The 22,660-nt window shown below is 46.1% G+C and overlaps 1 protein-coding gene across 3 annotated transcripts in view; it reads right to left on the minus strand.

The window, feature by feature from the left end:
- The window catches only part of ADCY9 (adenylate cyclase 9), a 112,020-nt gene extending 90,257 nt beyond the window's left edge, over positions 1-21,763 (minus strand). For 2 of the 3 annotated variants that reach the window (XM_005224482.5, XM_005224481.5), the window contains exons 1-2: positions 21,097-21,763; positions 19,072-20,805 (exon numbers count right to left, since the gene is read on the minus strand). In XM_005224482.5, coding sequence (XP_005224539.1) covers positions 19,072-20,764 — 1,693 coding nt within the window. In that variant the 5' untranslated portion in view covers positions 20,765-20,805; positions 21,097-21,763. Of the gene's footprint in view, positions 1-19,071; positions 20,806-21,096 lie in introns of those variants that run through there. The other variant, NM_001205917.1, reaches the window with a different exon arrangement.
- Positions 21,764-22,660: the final 897 nt, after the last annotated feature.

Raw genomic sequence — 22,660 nt, forward strand, 5'->3', positions numbered from 1 at the left:
TTAAGTCCAGGCCAATAGGATCTCAGTTCCCTTGTGGTGACTGGTAAGATCATGGACATGCTCCTGCTCTATCCAAAGGAACCTGAGGGAGGTCTGCTTGGGGACACCAAGGAAAAGTTTCATTGCTAATAAAACAAGACATGCAAGTGAGGGAAAGGCCCCCTTCCTTGATGGATGTCATGTGTCACCTGGAATGTCTGCAACCACCCTGTGCCGTGAGAGAAGACATCTCCCACACAGCAGGGACGGCAGAGCGCAAAGACAGACAGCACCTGGGCCCTTGAAAATATCATCAAACCTCTGACTTAAGCAACCCTGGAACTGTCACACTTCTCGTTCCATGAGATTGAAAAAAAATTCCACTATTTCTAGCTACTTTTAGTTGAATTTAAGTGAAGTGAAAGTCACTCAGTTGTGTCTGACTCTTTTACAACCCTATGGGCTATACAGTCCATGGGATTCTCCAGGCCAGAATACTGGAGTGGGCAGCTGTTTCCTTCTCCAGGGGGTCTTCCCAACCCAGGGATCAAACCCAGGTCTCCCATATTGCAGGCGGATTCTTTACCAGCTGAGCCACGAGGGAAGCCTAACTTTTAGTTAGGTCTTCATTAGTTCACACACTATTAATTTGAAACCATCTTCATTTTACTTGTAAGCTTTTCTACATATGTTTGCCTCCCTTATGAAGTAGGGAGCATTCTACTTTATGGTGAAGCTTTGTTTTATTTTGCAGCATCTCCTCTTCTTTAAGGAAAGCACAGGTAAGAGCTCTGGCAGCACCTCACACAGTTCGGGGAAGGCATTCGATCTGGTGGACATGAGCGTTCCAGGTCCTGGTGAGAGGTACACTGTGATCCCCCATGGCTATGTAAAGCGTCTCATGCTGTAAGATCTTCATTCTACACTACCCTCCTTAGCAACCTTGTTCCTATTAACCAGGCCCCACATATCTTGAGTTCATGGAGGAAATGCCCTGGGCAGTAGTTAGGAATATTTTAACCCCTAGAAAAATACAGTATATTCCCCAATGTAAACCAACACATTGGCACCGAGCTTATAGATCAGTCTCATGACCAGCATGAATCAGTCGTCTTAAACTTCTACAACTCAGAATGCTGATGGAAATGAAGGTTCTGAATGACTGAAATGGTGAACCAGATCCCCTTGGAGCCCACGGATTCCCCCCAGGACTGCTGGCTCTCCCAAGAGGCTGCAGCAGCACCGTCCACCTCATCTCCCTCCGCTGTGCAGAGATGAGCTACAAAACCTCTCCACTCGTGGGCATCGTAATCCAGCTGCCCTACAGGGCGTTCCAAGCCGTGCACAAGGGCAACCTCCCAGGGGGAGCAATCAACACACCTTGAGGCGGTGACACCACTTCCCAGAATGGGGGGCCAAGGTGGCACTGGAGCATCTGCCCACCCCACCTTCTGAGCAAAGGGCCTCCACCCTGACCCTCCTCACTACGGAGGTGACCCTTGCCTCTTCCTCTGCCCCGAAAAGTCGTTTTCTGATTAGAAACTCACTTGTCTCTTCTTCTGCCCTGAACAGGACTGACGCTTGGTAACACTGACAAGTTCACATACTCTTTCTTGTTTTAACTATGTAAAAACAAATACAAACGAACTCTGAACCAATGACCATGTTTGGGAGCTGAGCTCTTTCAGCGGCCAATGTTTTTTTGGAAAAACGTTCTATATTAAGGCCACACTGTGGGAACACTGCTGGCTGTGCACAGTAGTCCGCATCCCAGCGCTGGAAGGACAGCTAACAGGAGTGTCCAGACGGCACGGGAGGCCCCCGGCTCACTCGACCCATGAAACCAGAGGGGAAGCCTGATTCTACCACGCTGTATTTAGACAATTTGGATTCATTCAAACAAGAAAGTTCCTAGAGATGTTTAGGGCTTCTTTTTTTTTTTTTTTTGGTCAATATTTAAATAGCCCTTTTTTTAAAAGCTTGCCCTAGATACCAACTGTTTATCTAACACACAATTCCAAAGTTGCTGAATCCAGTGCCAGCCCGGAGGGGACAGTTCAAACCCATATGTTTATCAGAAAGAAAAGACCTCTAAACACGTGTCATCTATGTTATCCTTTCCCTAATACCACAATACCACTCTAGCTCACAGGGAACAAAGTCATGATTTCAGTCAGGACCCCTCATTCATCACTACCTATTCCAGCTTGGCTCTCAACCTGGAGGATGTTTGCTGAGACATCTGATTGCCAGATGTGACTCATAACACAGTCCTTCTTACAAGTTTCCCACTTTAAAAAGTTGCAGAGGTTTGTCCAAAAGCTAAACATAGAGTTCCTCTATGACCCAGCAATTCCACTCCTAGGCATATACCCAAAAGAACTGAAAACATGTGCTCAAAAAATAGAAGGTTCACAGCAGCACTATTCACTGGAGTCAAAAGGTGGAAATAGCCCAGATGTCCATCAGCAGATGAGTGGATAAACAAAATGTGGTTCATCCACACAGTGGAGTATTATTCAGCCACAGAAAGGAATGAAGTTCTGATACATGCTACAACACGGATGACCCTGGAAATTATTATGCTACATCAAAGCCAGACACAAAGGCCACAGACGGTCCATTCACATGAAGTATCCAGCGTAGGCAAGTGCATGGAGATGAAAAGTAGACTGGATGCTTGTCAGGTGCTGGGGAGAGGGGGGCATGGGGAGCCAACTGCTTAATGAATGTGAGGTTTTCATCTGGAGCCATGAACACGTGCTAGAGTCGGAGGTGACGGTTGTACAACACAGTGAATACACAAAATGCCACTGAACTGTCAACTTAATTTTATGTGATGTGAATTTCATACCAATTTTTTTAAGTGAAGAGAATATCAGAAAACAGTAGGATTACAGCAAGGGGATAGGTGGCAGAACGTAGAAAGTTCTTGTGTTCAGGAAGTCTGGCATCAGTTTATAAAAGCAACAGGGGCAGCACCACCAGGCTTGGGAGCCAGTCAGGTTTAGATAAATCCCAAGTCCCCACTCAAGGACTTTCCATGACAGCCTTACAATGATTATCATTAAGAAATGTTGACCCCCTCCTCCCAGGCTCTGGGCAAGCAGCTCAGGAGGCCCTGTGGAGAAGCATGAACTGAGCACTTGATCTGTGGAAAATACCTTTTTCTCTACCTGTAAAAGAGGACAAATGAGTTGAAGAGCTGCCACCAATGGTCTTAAATCAGCCACAATATTAATGAACGTCTCTTTGGAGAGACGAATGCACCTTCCACCCACCAGACACAAAATCACTACCCGCAGTGACTACGCCCTCACCCTGCTCCGCTCATTCACGCGGCCCCACTGTGTCCAGCCTCCTGTTCTCTGGTTTACAGTCTCCCTGACTGCCAACCATCCTGATCCGCTGTGCCCAGAGCTCACGGCAGGAGAGACGCATCTGCAAAGGGCAGGCGGGCACCAGATACGAAAGGTAAGCTCCACCCAGGTATGAGGGAAGCCTGTAACCGACATTACCATCGACTGAGTGGGTTTCATCGCTGATGAAACAGGTTGTGGGGAGGGGAGCAGGGTGAAAACCAACATCTGCTGAACACCTACCAAAGAGCAGGCATTCTTACATGCACGATGGCATTGGACTGATTGAAGCTAGAACCTCTCAGGTCAGACGACACACTTCCCTAAAGAGGAAACCAGTGCTCAGATGGCATATGTTAGCACGTTGACTACCTGGACAGTTAAAACACTGACAACCCATCCTCCTACAGATGGAGTCTACCTTAGTTTTTAACCTCAGAGAAAAACCTTACTGAACCAGAGGGCAGAGACACGGGAACATAACCTGAGGACTGAGATGTGAGCATGGATCAGATAACTCTGGGGTCGCCTGGGCCTGCACTGGGCACCTGGGCCCTCGCCAGGCCCTTCAGGAAGAACAGACCATTCTAAAACAAACCACCATAGATGAACCTATATTAAAGGCCAGTCAACTAAATCTGGGGTATGTACACCTTCAGCTTAAACCAAAAAGGAAGAAAGAAGGCCTCTCCTTCCTTGGAAGTGGATTTGAGGACACCGGACACACATGGCTTCTATGCAAGGAGCTCTTCTTATCAAATGTTTCTTGGGAAAATCTGCAAAGTACTTTCTCAAAATTCTGGTAAATCTCAACAACAATCAACACTTTCCAAATTTAACATTCATGTTTTACCTTTACAATACAACCAGTTATAGAATTAACAGTTAGTGAATTCTAATGAATTCATTATTAGTTATAGAATCTAATCTATAATTCCCATTTCTATTTCTACACACTCAAAAGAAACCTACTTCAGTCTTGTGGAAAACACGCTCCATTTATGAAGGCACAGATTTGATTCAAATTTCCCTTTCTCCTCCCCTTAAAAAATATACTAAAAATAACTGTCATAACATCTTACTCATCCTGAACTCAGTACCTGGCAACTTATTCAGAATATAGCTGGCAACCAAAAAAAATCACACAAAGATGGAACTCAGTCTTTTTAATCAAAGTATATCTGCAGGGTTAATGAGTTTGGTTATTTGGGTTTTTTTTAATGGAATAAAGTGAACCAGGAGCAAACCTGTCACAGGAAAGCATACTGATAGCTACATTAGCTGACAGCAAGAGAGCAAGCAGAAAAAGTATCTAAAAACATAAGAAATGGAAAAACAGAACAATCTTAGTTTATCTAAAGTAAAAAGCAAAAATTTCCTATTTTTATCAGCAAAATGCTATATCAATGAAAGCCAAACAACAAGCAATAAAAATAACTGAGTCAACAAGAAAATTAAATTTTATTTGGTATATTTCATTTTTATGAAGATTAAAAAAAGTATTTCATACATTTCAGAAACATAAAACCAAACACTTAAACTGGTTAAAACAGGAAAACATCTGACTGACTACAGAGGGAAATCCTCAACTCTTCACTTGACAAATTCCAAAAGATATACTATATTTGATATTTATATCTAACAACATATCAAATGAGGCTGGTTTCAAAGTAAACCACATGCTACTCCCAAAGCTGTCTATTTGGTAACTGGCTGGAAAAAGGAAGAGCATCAGAGAATTTAATATTTAGTAAACCCAAATCAAGCTACTGGAGAAGGAAATGGCAACCCACTCCAGTATTCTTGCCTGGAAAATCCCATGGACAGAGGAGCCTGGTTGGCTACTGTCCATGGGGTCGCAAAGAGTCAGACACGACTGAGCGACTTCACTTTCACTTAAATTAAGCTTAGAAAAGAGGAGAATTGTTTTTTAAAAAAAATTAAGCTGATTATGTGAAGCATTTACATTAAATTACAATTAAGCAATAAATCTCATTTAATCATCTTTCAGGAAAACTTTAAACACTAGTGAAAATGAAATAGCTAAATTTTAGTCGAGTTATATTATTAAATTAAAAAAGAGACTTTTATCATTTCTATTTGTAGTCAGTTTGTTGATTTCAAAAAAGAAATCACTTTTCCATCAACTGATGAATGGAAAAACAAAATGTGGTCTATCCATACAGTGGAATATTATATGACCAAATAAGGGGATGAAGTAATGACACAGGTACAGAACAGGTGAACCTTGAACAATATGCTCAGTGAAAGAAGTCAGACACAAAAGGCTGCATATTGCATAATTCTTTGTGTGTGAAATGCCCAGAATAGGCAAATCCACAGAGATGGAAAGTAGACTAGTTGTTGCCAGGGGCTGGGAGGTTTAGGGGGGAAATGGGGATTGAATGCTAATTTGTGCAGAGGTTCATGTGGGAGTGATAAAAATGTTCCAGGGACTTCCCGGGCGGTCCAGTGGTTAAGAATCCACGCTTCTGGGGCTTCTCTGGTGGTTCAGTGCTAAGGAATAGCAGGAGACACAGATTTGATCCCTGATCCTACATGCCGCGGAGCAGCTAAGTCCATGTGCCACAATCACTGAGCCTGTAATCTAGAGCCCACGTGCTGCAACTACTGAAGCCCATGAGCCCGAGAGCCCGTGCCTGACAACAGAGAAGCCACCACAATGAGATGCCTGTGTACTGCAACTAGAGAAAAGCCCAAGCAGGAACAATAACCCAGCACAGCCAAAAATAAAAATAAATACATAAAATTTTTTTTAATAATCCATGCCTCCATTGCAGGGAGCATGGGTTTAATCCCTGGTTGGTAAACTAAGGGTCCTCATTCTGCAAGGCACTGTCAAAAAAAATTTTTTTTTTAAGTTCTAAGACTGATTATGGTGATGGTTGCACATATCTGTGAATATACTAAAAAAAAAATCACTGAATTGCATATTTTAAATGAGTGAACAGTATGGCACAGTATATGAATCATACGTCCAAAAAAGCTGTTATTTAAAAAAAAGAAAAGCTCAAAATCATCCATCCTAATATTCCTTGTTCAGGAAAGTTCCACACACCATAAGCAATGTTGTTGAAAGAAACAGAAACCTTAGTGAAAACTGGAACGCCTCCAGGGCAGTATATGGAACTGGAAATTTAATAGCTACTAAATAAAGCAACATCATGACTAGAGCTATGAAAGCAAATATTTCCATTTGAACTTCAAATGGCAGAGGGACAAAGTTGTTATCTTAGGATCGTGGGCTCTAAGAGTGTTCATAAATCACCATTTCTTTCAGGAGCCAGAAAGAACACAGGGTTAATTAAGTTACTCCAGCTGAGAAAGTCACTATGAAATGTGTGTGAGAGACCAAAAAAGTCCTTTGAGATGTTTTGCTTGCACGGTAGTTCCACGAGTTTTTAACCTCCTGCAATGACTGACACACTGAGTCAGGCGCTTCAGTCAGTAGGAAACATATGACTCCAGCAGGCTGTGAATAACAGCTTCTCTAAGGGAAGCTACAGTTTCACAAGTTGGGCCTTTGTTGAGGTGAAATTCTCTCTCAGGTCGGATGACACATGTACTCAGTGTCAACGCTAACTTTCAGGACAGAGTAGTAGACTCTCTTTCCTTTTTACTTTGTTTCACCAACCATGCAGATCACAGAAAATGTCATATTACTTTCTATGAGCTGCTTTGCAAGGCTTTGCTATTTTGTAAGAGAGGATAAGAAAACCATTCAAATCTTTTATAAATCCTTTATAATGAAATCCAAGGGTTTCCTTTTATCACTGTGACCTGTAATTTCTAATTAACAGGCCTCAGGTAGACTCTTCCTGGGTGTATTAATTTGGGGCCTACTGAAGTCACACTAACTATAAAGTATATAGAACCCTGGCACCCTAAAAATACAGTCAGCTGATCCAGGAACCCACTTCGGGAGCAAGTGAGTCTTTTATTAATGGAATAATTGGTAAACACGTTATTAACCCAGTATTTGCTCTGTTCTATTAGGGAGAAACTTGCCAACAGAAGTGAAATTCATTTTACTGGCAACTAACCTTTCAATCCGGAGAAGGCAATGGCACCCCACTCCAGTACTCTTGCCTGGAAAATCCCGTGGATGGAGGAGCCTGGTGGCCTGCAGTCCATGGGGTCGCTAAGAGTTGGACACAACAGAGCGACTTCACTTTCACTTCTCACTTTCATGAATTGGAGAAGGAAATGGCAACCAACTCCAGTGTTCTTGCCTGGAGAATCCCAGGGACGGGGGAGCCTGGTGGGCTGCCGTCTATGGGGTCGCACAGAGTCGGACACAACTAAAGTGACTTAGCAGCTTAGCAATCTTTCAATCTCTCTCCCAAATAATGTTCGAACAGGAACTGAAGCACATTTTTTAAGTGTTATTTAATCACCTCACATTTTCTCCAAGCCATTTCCAAAGAATGTCTCAAACTTTCAAAATCAAATTGGGTTCCTCTAATGATACCCTGCTTTATACAACAATTGTGATCCAAAAAAAAAAAAAAAACATGTGTAAATTACACTTCTATAACTCAATCTTTATTTACTTATATTTGAAGGAAGTAAAGAATCCTTTAGAACATTAAGAATTTCACCATGCCCTGCAATTTAGTGGTTAGGTAAATCTGAGTTTCCATATGCTAAATTTATCTAAATGAGGGTTCATAGTTTAAACAAGTGGATGAAGAAGAAACCAGTTCCTCATATGAAGAATGTGTACTGTGTTCCAATCACAGAAGCTCAGCTGTTCTTAAAGAATGGTGAGGAATTTAAAGCACATCTAGTTCAAACTTTACGCTTTACAAACAGGAGGAAACAGAACCAGAGAGATTATTTTCCCGAAAGTGCTTATCTAGTTAGTGGAGAAAACACTTTAAGATGAAAAGCTAATCTACTAAACAAACTTAATTTTTCAAGTAACAAGATAATTCTATAAACATACTTTTCTTTCAGAAACACTCCCCTCTCCTGGTTTTAGACAGCTCATTCACAAAACAAAAATTAACGACCACAAGAGGCATTTCTCATGTAGAAGAGAACACATTTATGAAGTTACAGAGTGCAGTGTGGTCCACACTTGTGATGTTAACACTTGATAGGGCAAAACTAACTAAATTCATGTGCAATAGTCTCTTCCACTTAAAATGTCAAAGCCTTAATGGGATATTGTATGTTGATTTCCATAAACAAGAAAATAAAATCAACTGCATGCGGGTTTTCTTCCTCTCTACAAACTACGTGGTAAAAAACCAAAGTTGATATTTCCCACACGATTCAAACACAAATATAAATGATCCAAAAGCTGCTTTCAGTAGCACATTTTTCCTTGGAAGGAAAAAAAAATGAATAGAATTTAATAGCATTACATAAAAATCCTGGAAATTATGTACAAAGATTATGCTGGAGCTTTGCCCAAAAAAGGATATGCTGGCTTTCCATGTGCATAAATGATAATCGAATAAGAATTTTAAGGAGCTACAGTATTATTAAAGATAAATATACTTATTGAAATCTCTGTCTTAAAAAGCTTAAAAATTATTGCCTAAACTAAGCCATTCAACCCCACATTTCCTGGGCCCTAAATAAACACTTGGGTTTTCAATCCTCTGCGCTCCTGCTTGGCAGCCTTCCCCACAGACCCGGGAGCCCAGGACCGCCCCCACTCCCCACCTGCGGGCCTTCCACACTCCCAGGCACTCTCCCATCTCGATGTCTAGGGCCTTTAGAGACCCTGCTCGCAGCCTCGACTTAATTAACCACATAGCTATTCCTGAAAGGCCAGTTGCTGCCTTCTCTCTACCTTCCATGTAGATGTCTGAGGCGTGGTTTTGCACACATGTCTGATGCTGGGAAAGATTGAGGGCAGGAGGAGAAGGGGGTGACAGAGGATGAAACAGTTGGATAGCATCACCGACTCAATGGACATGAGTGTGAGCAAACTCAGATTGTGAAGGACAGGGAAGCCTGGTGTGCTACAGTCCATGGGGTTGCAAAGAGTCAGATGCAACTCAGTGACTGAACAACACCCATCTTCATTCATTCATTTGTTCACATCACAAATATTGAGCCTCTGCTGTACACCAGTAATGTTTCCAGCACCAGGAAAACAGCAGTAAATAAAATATGCAAAAATTCCTGCTCTCGAGGCACATTCAAGTTCGGTGGATACAGATCAGAAGTCAGATGCACATTACTATACAGCACAGAGAGGGGAGTGGCAGGGCATCGTTTCAGGAGTCGCCATTCACAAGGGGCCCGGGGAGGGAATTCCTGGAGCGGGGCTGCCCAGAACATTCCACAGGTGTCCTGGGAGAAGGGGCTCGAGAGGTAGGGGGCGTGCACTTCAGTCTGCAAACAGGTGACCTACATTTTGGTCTAGGATTCCTTTCATTTTCTTGTTCTGGATCATTATTTACCAACATTCAAGGGCACCTGTCCTTCAACAAGCAGTAGTGAGAAGATACAGGAGACAGGAAGCTGCGTTGCTCTGTAATTATCAATTGTGAGAATGTAAATTAAAGCTTCTGAGGAGCTTGAAGAAGCACAAACCATTTGTTCAGAAGTCCTCTTTCTCCTATAAACAGGCATATACTATTAATTTTCTTTTCAAAAAGGGAGAGGGTAAAGCTTAGCTCCATCTCACTCAACAAAAATACCAAACAGAAATAATGAGCTTTTCATGCCTATTATTTCTCTAATCCATAAAAATGTTATGAGGTAAGTACGAGAGCTCTCAGACACTGCCAGTTTGTATGAAAAGGACTCAGGGGCTAACTCAAAAGGGTTTTCCCAGGGGGCCAAGAAGGGACAATTTGAGCATCAAAAAAAAAAAAAAAAAAGATATCTGTAATGGAGTGAAGAATACACCAAAGAAGCTAAAATCCAAGAGTTTACATTAATTCTAGAAAAAAAAGCCACCAGTCCTCTTCAGAGGATGTTAAGAAACCAAGTCAGCCTGAAAACTGGTGGACAGCGGGAAGGAATCAAGCAAGTGAAACATAAACTTCTAAATATACACAGATCCCAAGATCCTAGGATTTCACAATGGTTGAGATAATAACATGCCTGAAAGCATTGTGTGAACAGGAAAGAGCTGAATGAAGAAAGGTATAGCTGTTTTTCTGTTGCTGCTGCTACTAAGAAAACATTGCCCACTTTTAGTAATGCTAGTTGCTGCTAAGTCGCTTCAGTCGCGTCTGACTCTGTGCGACCCCATAGATGGCAGCCCACCAGGCTCCCCCGTCCCTGGGATTCTCCAGGCAAGGACACTGGAGTGGCTTGCCATTTCCTTCTCCAATGCATGAAAGTGAAAAGTGAAAGTGAAGTTGCTCAGTCGTGTCCAAGTCTAGCGACCCCATGGACTGCAGCCTGCCAGGCTCCTCCATCCATGGGATTTTCTAGGCAAAAGTACTGGAGTGGGGTGCCATTAAGTTAGTGAATCTAATCTCTAATAAGTACTATGTGCCAAGTACATTTCTACGTACTTAATATTATTTTCTCCTTTAATCCTTACAACAATTCTGTGAAGCAGGTACCAATGTTTTCTAACACAGTCCTTTGGGAATAAATACTGGCCCCACCATTTGGTAACTTCTCTAGCTGGATGGCCACCACAGGTTACTTAACCTTTAATCTCTCAGTACTTCAGTTTCCACACCTATAAGGAGGAAATGGTAAGTCTCCCTACCTCCAGACCTTTTTGTAATAAGATCAGCAAGTCTAGAATGTATTTGTTTAGGTGATTATTTGATTCGTATCTATTTTGCCTTCTAGGTTGCAGGCTGTTAAGGAGGGCATCGTGCTCTATCTCCAGAACCTAGTCGAGCCATTACAAATAGTTAAAAAAAAAAAAAAAAGTCACTCAATGTTTATTGAATAAATAAAGGAGTTTATAGCAGAACACAGCGGAGCTGAATAACTAACTGGTACAAATCTTATCCAATATCTCCAGAGTCCCAGAGGTGAAGATTTTCCCATAATTTCTCAACTATCAAGGGTCACGTCACCTTAAGTACCTCTAAGCTCTGGGGACAAGAAGCAGCCCAAGAACAATACTGCCTGAACTCCCTTGAGCTTTCAGCAACGAAGCTGCCAAACTTGGCAGCTACAGTTTAACTAGGGCAAGTTATCCATGTTTTTGTATTTTGGACACTTGCCCTTTTTCATTCAAGAAACTGTCACAATCACAGTCCCTGGTGTGTTCTCGGTTTCAGTACCCAATTACACAAGAGCTGTACCAGATAGAGGGCAGGAAAAAACACACCGCTGACTGCAATATGGAACACGACTCCTCAGGCAGCAGAGTTGGTTATTGTTTACTGAACGCCTTTTGCAGTCACGTCGCTATGCTAATAAGTGCTTTATCTGAATGATCAACTCGTTCAGAGTCTTCCAACAGGCCTCTGACAGAAGCACGGTCATTCGTGGCTTCCCTGTGTTCCACGGTTCAGAACTGAGAACTGATTCCAAATGTATGGGAAACCAAAACCCATGCACCGACCGCTACACTACTCCGCCAAAGAGGGAGCTCGGCAAAAATAAATCAAAAAACAAAGCTGACGTTCTTTATCCTGACCTCTAAACACCAGCAGCAGGGACTTGGCAGAGTCACAAAGGATTTTTTTTTTTTTTTTTTTTTGAGAAAAAGGAAATGCATGAACTGAAGTCACTTGCTACTTCCACAATAAATGTCACACGTCCATCCTAATTCCAACATGAACTCTACCATCTACATGAGAATGTGTCCGGGAAGTAGGTACAAACTCTCGCTCTTCCTTTTTTACCACTCAGGGAAGCAGTTCTCAGGGCAGTGTGCAGACCCCCCAGTGGTCCCTAAGACTTCTGCAGGGCATCTGTGAGGCCGAAACTATTTTCATACTAAGACATGATTTGCCTTTCTCAGTGCTGACATTGGGCTTCCCAAACAGTGCTAGTGGTAAAAAACACCCCTGCCAATACAGGAAACACAAGAGACACAGCTTCGACCCCTGGGTAGGGAAGATCTCTGGATGGAGAAGGGTGTGGCAACCCACTCCAGCATTCTTGCCTGGAGAATTCCATGGACAGAGGAGCCTGACGGGCTTCACTCCATAGGGTCGCAAAGAGTCAGACACAATTGAGTGACTCAGCACACACGCGTATGTTGATATTGGCCTTGATGATACAAAAGCAAACGTGATGATACAGAGCCGACATTCTTCATCCTGACCCCTAAAGAGACTGCCGGTGCCTGACCATGAATCTGGGCAGTAGCACCAAACTCTGCTGGTCATTAACCAGCTCTGTCGCACCACACACTTGCAGAAGGAAAAAAACAGTCATTTGCACTTAAGAATGTCCCCTGATAATGCAATAAAATCGAATAAATGTGTTAAATGTTGAGTGTGTTCTGCGGGATGAGGTTGGAATGCACCTACAACTCTGCCCTAAGAACCAAAGTGACCGGTTGTCCCCAAAAGCGTCTATACTCCTGTTTGGGCTGCTTTTTTGATAGAACATCGTTTATACTTGATGCACAGACAGACTCTGGTCATTCACTTGAGTATCTGGAAGACTGTTCCTAAGAAATTAACGAAATGAGTCTGTCCCTTCAACGAAAACAACTAAGAGTATTTGTTGCCAAGGATAAAACTCAAACCTTTAAGGGAAAACCAGAATTTTGGAATGCTTTTATCCGCCACTGTGAAGCTGACATCGTCCTAATATTTAAAGATGTTATGCCGACATTTGGAAGATCTGCATAACTCAAGAAACCGTAATTTTCTAAATGACCAATGCATGATGTTACAAAGGCACACTTGGGTAAAAAGTTCGTTCAAAAATCCAACAGGGTTTTGACAGCAGACAAAAAACTGATTAGATATTGTAACTAACCCTCAATAAACTACCACTTCAAAAAAAATAAAAAATAAAATAAACTACCACTTCTTGGGTGTTTGTGTAGTACCAAAGAAAAATATCCACAACTATTTAAATGGCTATTAAAATGCTCCTCCACTTTCTAACTATATATCTCTGTAGAGTCAGATTTTCCACACATTCTTCAACATACTGCAACAGACAATGCCAAAGCAGTTAAGAAAATCCAGCTGACAGGCTTAAAAATGGCTCATATGGTAAATTTTTGTTATTTGTATGTAATGACCATATTCTCACAATATCAAAATCTAAACAGAAATACCAATACTGAAATCACCAATCAGCAGAGAGATGAAAATTTAGGCCCATGTGCATACACCATAGAAAATTCACTGTGTTCTTCTTTTTAAGATTATTATTCCACAGCAAAGTCCACAGGAGACACTGACCAGTATAGGTAGAAACACAATTATTTGAAGGCTGGTTAGTAGACAAGAACCCTGAAATTTCTTTACCTATTCTATTTGCTTCTTTTCAATTTTTTCCTTTCTTAGTTATCCTGCCTGAAAAGATTACTCTCCTCCCTTCATTCCACCTGCAATTCAGTGAACCATATCCTTAACTTTCTTTGCCAGAGGCTAATTTACTCAAAAGCTGGTCCTCAGGATCAACAGCTGTGTGCTCCTTCTGGAAGCCATACAATTTGGTCTGAAGGAGTCTGAATAAACTGTCATCAGGGGCTGCTTGAGCACCAACTCCACAGCTGTTCGCCGTCTCCAATCCCAGATGTCAAGTCAGATTTTCTGCTTCATCTTCTCTCTGCCTCCTTGCTACTCCAGAGGCTGTTGGCTATGTGCATGCGAGTCCGCTCAAGGATGCAGGCGAGCATGGAGTTTCTGTTCAGCAGGACTTAAGAGGGGACACCAAGAGGTCAGCCATGGGCAAGCTCTACAGTAGCAAGTCGTTGCTGTTCAGTCACTAAGTTGTGTCCAACTCTCTGTGACCCCATGGACTACACCAGACTTCCCTGCCCTTAACTATCTCCTGGAGTTTGCTCAATCTCATGTCCATTGAGTCAGTGCGGCCATCCAACCATCCCATCCTCTGTCACCCCCTTCTCCCGCCCTCAATCTTTCCCTGCATCAGGGTCTTCTTCAATGAGTGGCAAGGGGTTACGGGTTAGGCTGGGGACAAGCTATCAAGTGAATCCAGGGGTACAAGCAAACTGCACCCCGAACTAGTACATAGCCAGGGATCCTAGCTGTAGCTGGCAGGGAACCAGGAGCCCAGACTCCCAGTTTGGGACAGCTGCTGGCAGAGGCTGAAGTGCTGTGTGTCTCTGCCCACTGTCAGACTGAGGAAAGACCCCAAACAGGGTCTAGACAGGAACTCTCCCAAGTGACACCAGCACACAGTGAAGGAGTCAGTCACCGAAACGGCCAGTGGGTGACCATCTCTCCCATGCACATTAACAGATCTTTCCCCGAGCTGCTCCACAAGTCCAAAGCTTGGTTTGGAGGGAAAGTCTTATTTTGTTTAGCTTATAACAATGCAATATTGTTGGTATTCCCTCTACAAATACACAACTGTTGGTGTAGATTTAGGGTGACTGAGCACCTTCATCTTCCTAGATCAATAGCTAAGGCGGGAAAATAAGATGTCTGTAGGTATTTTCTGAGTTTCACTTCCTTTGTGACTCTGCCTATGAGAGGAAAAACTGTTAACAACTGACAATATTCCTCTTTTTCGCTTGTGGCCCAAGACGGAACACAACAGCCAGTATCCTCCTGGGCCCAATGGAGTGGAAGGACACTTCTTCCCATCACTCAAATCAGACTATTTCTTCCTAATCTTTAATAATAATTGCCCCTCACTTCCTGGATCATTTTCAAATCCTAGTCTTCTGCTGAAAATTCTTTCAACCTTCTCTCTCAGTAACTGGCCACGCTCTCTAAAATTTCACACACACACACAAACACACACACTCTCCATAGTCTCCTTCCTGCTGTATGTCTTCTCCTTAGAACTGAACACAAAACAAACTTTTACAAAGAAGAAATTTTTGTGTTCTGTTCACTGCTGTATCCGCAGCACCTAGAAATGTGCCCCAGACAAAATGCTGAATGAATGAATGGACAAGCCAGGGCTTCCTGGCCTATTTCATATTCTACAACTTGATCCTGCATTTTCCATTTACACCACAGATTTTTTCAAAGGCCTCTCACCCATTCCTGATGCCAAACGATAACCACATCAATTCCAGAAACCTGAAAAGCCTCTCAAACAATCAAGCCCCATGCCTGTCCCCGTCCTCTGTTTAAATGTGGCTGTGGTCCAATCCAGTTGATCTGACTGCTGCTCACATCGGTCGCCTCATCTCCACTGCCATTCTTGTTACCTTGGTCCAGGCCACCAAGGATTTACTGCGACGGCTCACTAATCTCCAACCCACACTCCCTAGAACTGAAAGGGTAAACTTTCTAAAACTGCAAGTTAGAGCACCTAAGCTTCCTGCCTAAAGCCCATCATGGCCCCCCATTACCTACAGGACTGAACCCAAACTCCTTCCCAGGTAATCACAGCTTCCCTTGTCCTGATGAACTACTTAAACTCCCCAGTCTGCCAAGAAATGTAACCCCAAGCCTTTGCCCAGGCTTCCCTGATAGCTCAGATGGTAAAAGAATCTGCCTGCACTGTGGTAGACCTGGGTTCGATCCCTGGGTTGGGAAGATCCCTGGAGGAGGGCATGGGAACCCACTCCGGTATTCTTGCCTGGAGAATCCCTATAGACAGAGGAGCCTGGCGGGCTGCACTCCATGGGGTCGCAAAGAGTCGGACACGACTGAGCAACTAAGCACAGCACAACAAGCCTTTGCCCACGCTTTCCCCACTGCACTGAATGTTCTTTTATCCCCTAGAGAGCCACTGCTTGACCTGAAGACCCACCCCGGGCGCGTGCACTTCTCTATCGCATTCCCAACTCTGTGGACTCGAAGAACTTTTACAATCTGCAAGCTCACCCAGCTCAGGAACCATCACAACTCCACCTGTGTGTCCACAGGGCCAGGTGCCATGAGAGAACAATAAAGATGTTCGAGGGGTGAGTGACAGTGCAGAAATAATGACAGTCCACTTTCCACAAAGCCCATTCAGACAAACTACCTCCCACACTGCCAGGCTAGCACTAGAACCCCCAGTTTATTCCACGGATCTTCATTTCTACAGAGTCCTCGACTGGGTATTTTTAGCCCCAATATCAGAAAAGGGGATGAGAAGAAAAGCTATGCATTCAGCATTGCATAGAGAAAAATACCTGCCACAAACCCAAAGATGGGCTAAAAGGAATCTTATGTATATAACCTTAACTCCTTTTGTGGAAAGGGTCTTCTACAAACTATGCTAACATCTCAGCTGAGTAGATTTGTACAGCGTCAGGAGAAGTGAACTGTGCAGTTTAAAAAAAAAAAAGAGGTCAGGAAGTTGTGTAGACATTCTCTATTACTGGGGTCCTGTCCAGAGGGTTTCAAAATGAGCTGAATAAAGCAAAAATCATGGTCTCAGGGAAACTGTTAAAGAAGAGAATATTATATTTTAAAAAATCACCAGTTTGGCTAAGGCTTCTATCTTTCCCCATCCTCCATCTAGTGCTAAAATCTTCCCTTATAAATACACAGTGCACACAAATTTAAAGGAGAAATTAATTTACCAAATTTACACTATATGGGTTTTTTAAAATTCACTCTAGCTTTTTTTTGGGGGGGGTGGGGGGTGTCAGTGTCTTTGAGACCTTTGATCTGTAAGTTAAAAATAAAATTACACATAAACAAAAATGGGTACTGCCAACGAGTCAAAGACCTGGCAATTTCCAGACATAGTGATTACATCTGTCTTTATTTTTGAAATTCAAGTAATACACTGCTCAGAGCACCACTTACAAAATTGCTATCATCGTCACACTTAATCTAACATAGCACAGTGCTGCTCCATTCTCTGGAATCTGTCCCACAGTCCCTGAGGATGGAGCCGGGGACACTCAGATCCTAAAGGTATAAAAATGTCGAGCAAGGGTTGCATCTGTACCCCACTCCACGGGCATCTCCAAACTCCAGAGCAGGGGCCACCGTCCTACAGATGAAGACACTTGTCACAGTAGAATCTCAAGCCAACTGTCAACTGCAGTTTCTGACCTCATCAGGGTAGCACTGCAAGCTCTCTGCTAGTGTTAAGTCCGACTCTGTGTCTGATTCTGTGCAACCCTATGGACTGTAGCCCACCAGGCTCCTCTGTCAAGAATACTGGAGTGGGTTGCCATGCCCTCCTCCAGGGGATCTTCCCCACCCAGGGATTGAACCTGTGTCTCTGGTGTCTCCTGCATTGGCAGGAGGGCTCTTTACCTCTAATGCCACCTGGGAAGCCCCCTTCCCTGGTCTGCAGCACTGCTAACAATGCTGTGCAAAACTAACACAAAGGACAGGCAGAGAGAAATTTGAGGACAAAAGGAGAGAAAGTATTTAGCAGAAAGCAGACACAAAGCTCTCTAGGCAGAGAGAATTATCAGGTGAAAATATTCTTCTCTTCTACCCACAAATTCCTCAACTGTTAGCAAAATTAACAGAACAAAGAAAGATCAGGATAAGGATAAAGCACCCTCACCAGATAACAAATAAGTAAATGATAGGGAGAACAAAGGAAATATTAACTGAGCACACAGGTGGTGTGACGATCCATCCAGGCCCTCAAACTCAACCACTTACAAGCGCAGATTTACACCATTACTTCTCTCTCTGATTTAAGATGTTACTTCTCCTTCTGAGTACTCCCTTTCCAGGGGCTTTTCATCATGTAATTATACAATGTGGGGTACCACAAAACACAATACAGTTTTACAAATGTTGGCTTTTAAAGATCAATGGTATTGTCTCTACATACTTCCAAAATAGATGTTCCCCTTAACCTGAAGACCTTAGTAAAACAGAAGGATTTCTTTTCTTAAAGGAGGGGAGGATGTTATTTAGAATTCTTACTTTTGATCCCAGGTACTTATAAGTAATCACTTCCCAGACCTCAAAGATTTTTGCCCTAAGTGAAAAAAAGAAAATTAAAAGAAGCAACTTGGTGAAAAAACAAGAATAGCAGTAAGGAACTTAAGACAGGGAAAATCTGAGGAGCTTGGGGAGGAGGTCTAAAGACTGCTCTGGGTATATGTCCCACTTTCAAATCACCTGGTGATTTGAGAAGTTCAACATTCTAAAATGCTGCTGTCCGTAAGGTAAGACAAATACCATGATTAGAAACCATAATGAAATATATGAAAATTGAAAGCTGAAAATGCAAACATTTAAAAAAGAGACCCAGGCAAAAGGCAGTGTGCACTTGGGGGTACATAATTTCATCTAATTCTCAAGGGTCCTACAGGGCTTAGCCGACTTCTTTATTCCAGCAAAGTGAGGCCTAGAGAGGAGAAAGGCATAGAAAAATGTTTTGATGGGGCTTATGGGCAACCTAATGGATCACAAAGGCAATTTCTTATGGTGCTTCGAAGTTTTGACCACTGAAGGGCTCGGATCCCCTCACACTCATTGGACCTGCCCCAGCATCTCAGAGACATTAACAGCCGGCTGGCAGGCAACACATTTTCAAAGTTCTCCTTCCTTCTAAAGGTGTCATCTAGGTCAACACTGTCACAGTGAACAGACCTGTGATATCTGACTCACTGGGGGAAAAGTCCCACTGGCCCTGGGAGACAACTGATCTGCCTCCAGATACTGATACTGGAAAGAGATTGTTTTGTTTTTCCAACACAAATGGGATAGGGGAGGGAGATGATGAGGCAAAGAAATGCACATACCTTTCAACTGGTCAGCAACAACACTCTGGCCAAGGCGTTCAGTAACTTTCCCATCCTCCATTTCGTACCGGTCATCTAGGTATTTTGCAGTGGCCTCGGAAATGTGAACCTTGCCAGCCACTCCCAGCTGCTCCATGAGATTGGCCAAGTTCACATCATTGGACCACACGTCAAATTTAAACCTCCTCATGCCCAAGATGCCACACAGGACGGTCCCTGTGTGAACCCCAACGCGCATGTTCACCATCTCTTTCTTCTCTTGGCAGAACTGCTCAATGGCTCTTATCATGCCCAACCCCATCTCGATGCAGCAGTAGGCATGGTCGGCCCTTGGCTCAGGACACCCAGCCACACAATAGTAGCAGTCTCCCAAGGTGCTGATTTTCTCACATTTGGTCTCCTCACACAACCGGTCAAAGCGGCCGAACAGATCGTTGAGGAGACCCACCAGGGCGTGGGCAGACTTATTGGCACTCATCTTGGTGAAGCCCACGATATCTGCAAATAAAATACTGACTTCTTCGATCTGCTGCATCTTAAACGGGCGGAAGGCGATAGGGGCTTTCTGGATGGAAGACTTCTTCTTCCTGTTCTTGGGGCTGGAGGTGGCGTGCCTTTTGACAGAATTCTCGCTCTCCTCATCCCCCTGTTTCATCAAGTCATCAGCTATGATTCTTGGCATCACAGAATGAATCATCCTCTCTTTCAGGGCCTTTTCCACTTCCAGATCCTTTCCGTGCATAATAGACTGGCCCACCTTGAGGAAGGTGCTCCTGGATCTCACCTGGGACATGATGAACAGGTGGATCCCGATGGCGTGGATGCAGAGGTGGAGCAGGGCCCGGCTCAGCAGCTCCCAGTGCAGAGCCTCCGCTCCAGGTGAGGCAAAGCAGGCTTCATCTTGGAAGTGGTAGCCAAAGGTCTCAAAAAGAACAGAATAGGCCACTCCCAAAATCAAGCTCAAGTACAAAGGTAAGTGCATGACGGTGTAGAGCAAAAAGAGCACTTCGATGCACATGGAAAAGCTCCCCACTTGAGATAAGCAAGTGTCTGTGGGCCTGGCAGCCCGAGTATGATTGAAGTTGTCAACTCGTCCTGAGAGGGGCGTCAAAACCTGAAACTGGGCAGCCAGGGTCAGGGCGAATACCAGGAGGGTGAGAACCAGCGAAGTCCACACGTAATGGCGGGCGTACAACTTGGTGAAGGTAAACAGAAAAAAGCCCACACACACCACGAGGAAGCACAGAGCAGGGGCTACCATGACAATCAGTTTCGATTTCATGTGGACCCCAAAATAGATGCTCCAGAGAAGGCAGGCGAAGCCGATGTAGAAGAGCGCATACCGGAAGCGGCGCTGGGTCTGCGGGAAGCAACGCTCCATGCAAGCCTCCTCCAGGTTCACAGAGTCAAACTTGGGGTCCCACCACCGGCTGGAGGCCCGTTCGAACAGCTGGGGCAGCTTCTTCCTCCTGCGCAGGCGGCCTCCTGCGCCCATTCTTCGGGGGACCCCTCCGGAGTCCCCGGAGCTGCTGCAGCTGGAGGAGATGCTGTACTTGCAGTGCTTCGGGTGGCTGTTGGAGGACGGCTGCTTGGGGTTGATCCTGACCCGCACGCTGTTGCTGTCTCCGCTGGAGTCACAGCTCACCTCGGTGCTGTGGTGCTGCAGCAGCTGCTGGTGGGGCGGGGAAGCCATGTTGCCGAGCTCGGAACCCTGCCGGCCGGGGTCACCGGGACCTGTCGGCGAGACAGCCAGAGTCAGTCCGGGGTCTGTTCCTGCAGGAACGCGCACCTGAAGGCCACCAGCCCTACCGGCTTCTTCAGCGGGGGCCCCGGCGGTCTACTAGGAAAGCCACCGTCTGCTCACGACGACTGGGGAATGTCTGAGTGCTGCTCCACCGTCCCTCCCTCGAGGCCGACCGCAGCCACCCGGCCGGACCAGGAGCGCCTGGGGGTCCGCGGGCGGCCGCCCCCGCACCCGTCCAGCGCCACCCGAGCCCGCGGCGCGTTTCCTCCGCGCGCACTCGCCTGCTCCGCAGCCCGCTCCTGAGGGAAGTCCAGCCGAGCCTTCTCACGCCGCGGGCCGCTCTCGCAAACACAGATCTCCCGGCTGCGGCCGCCGGCCCCTCATGCTGCGCACCGAGCGGCGCCTCAGCCGCGTCAAGGCCGGCGGCCGGACCCCCGCCCCCGCCCCCCGCGCGGCGGCCCCGAGGGCGGCGGGCGGGCGGGCGGCGAGGCCCGGCGCCCCGCGCGAGTTTGCGGAGCCCGCGGCGCTGCAGCCGCCCCCGTCGGCGCGGCCCGTCTAGCGGGGCCTGACCCGGCCACGCCGCCCCTCCCGGCCTCCGGGGCCGACGCGGCGGGCGGGGATGCCCCGCGCCCCGGAGCCGCCGGGCGCCGAACGCAGGGCGCGGCGGGCGCGGGCCCCTCAGCCGGCGGCCCGTGCGCGGCACTGCCGCAGAGCCCGCTCCCGCGACGCCGACCCGGGACGCCCGCCCGCCGCCTGGGGCCGCCTCCTGAGCTAGAGATGCCGCTCCGGCCGCGGCCGCCGCCGAGCCCCGCGCAGCCGCTGCCTCATGTCGGAAGAGCCGCCGCCGCTGCCGCTGCCGCCGCCGCCACCATCTCCGGCCCCCTCCCCCTCCCGCTGTCACTGACAGACTCGCGCCCGCGCCGCCCCTCGCCCCGCCGCAGCGCGCACGCGCGGCCCGCGCACGCCGCCGCCAGATCCGGGGCACGCGCACGGTGCGCGCGCCGGGACGACAGGGCTGCGGGACAGAGGCGGGCCGTGTGCTGAGGCCCCGCCCTCCGCCCTGCGCCCGGGGCCGCGCCGCGCCCTGACCGCGGGCTGCGCGCGATGCGGGGATTACGGACGCCGCTGAGAGACCGCCGTTCCTCGCAGGTCGGCCCCCAGACCCGCTCGGGGAAACCTGAGGGCATCTACTAGTTAAGGAGCTGCTGAGGTGCGACGTTTGGGACGTGGAAATGTTTGCCCTCCCGCTCAACACACCTTGTTTATAAATGGAAGTTTGCGACTATTGCCTGTGCCTAAAGGGAGGCTTCCCTTTCTTCATAAGCCATGAGCAAGTGTCACCCGAGACTCGAGACCTGAGCGTGTTTGTGGCGACCATCGCGGTGCAGTCCGAGCCCCAGCCTCTGCTGGCCAGACAGAGCCTCAAGGAGGCCGTGGTTGACCCTGGAAAGCTGGTGCCACTGAGACGCAGCTTCTGCAGCCCCAGGGAGGGTTTCCCTTCCCGTCCTTGGGTCGTCTTCCCCTCCTCCTGGACAACTGTTTTTCCGTTTCCACAGAGGAAGTTTTCAAAGCAAAAGTGACCTGGTGAGTGCTGTCTGCAAGGTGAAATACAGCCCTCTGCTTCCCAGGGCACCAGTCCTGACTTTGTCATCCACACACCTCACAGTACCTCCTGCCAGTCACCAGGGTCTGCGACCACTTTGCCTCACCAGGTTTCACTGCTAAATTAGAAAATAAAGTAAAATGCCGTTTGTCTGCATGGTGGAATATTATTTGGCCGTGAAAAGGGGGTGGTGGGCTGATTCACTGCTGTAACCTGGGTAAATCTTGAAAACATGATGCTAA

The sequence above is a fragment of the Bos taurus genome, chromosome 25 (assembly GCF_002263795.3).
Source record: "Bos taurus isolate L1 Dominette 01449 registration number 42190680 breed Hereford chromosome 25, ARS-UCD2.0, whole genome shotgun sequence".
In the NCBI taxonomy this organism is placed as follows: domain Eukaryota; kingdom Metazoa; phylum Chordata; class Mammalia; order Artiodactyla; family Bovidae; genus Bos; species Bos taurus.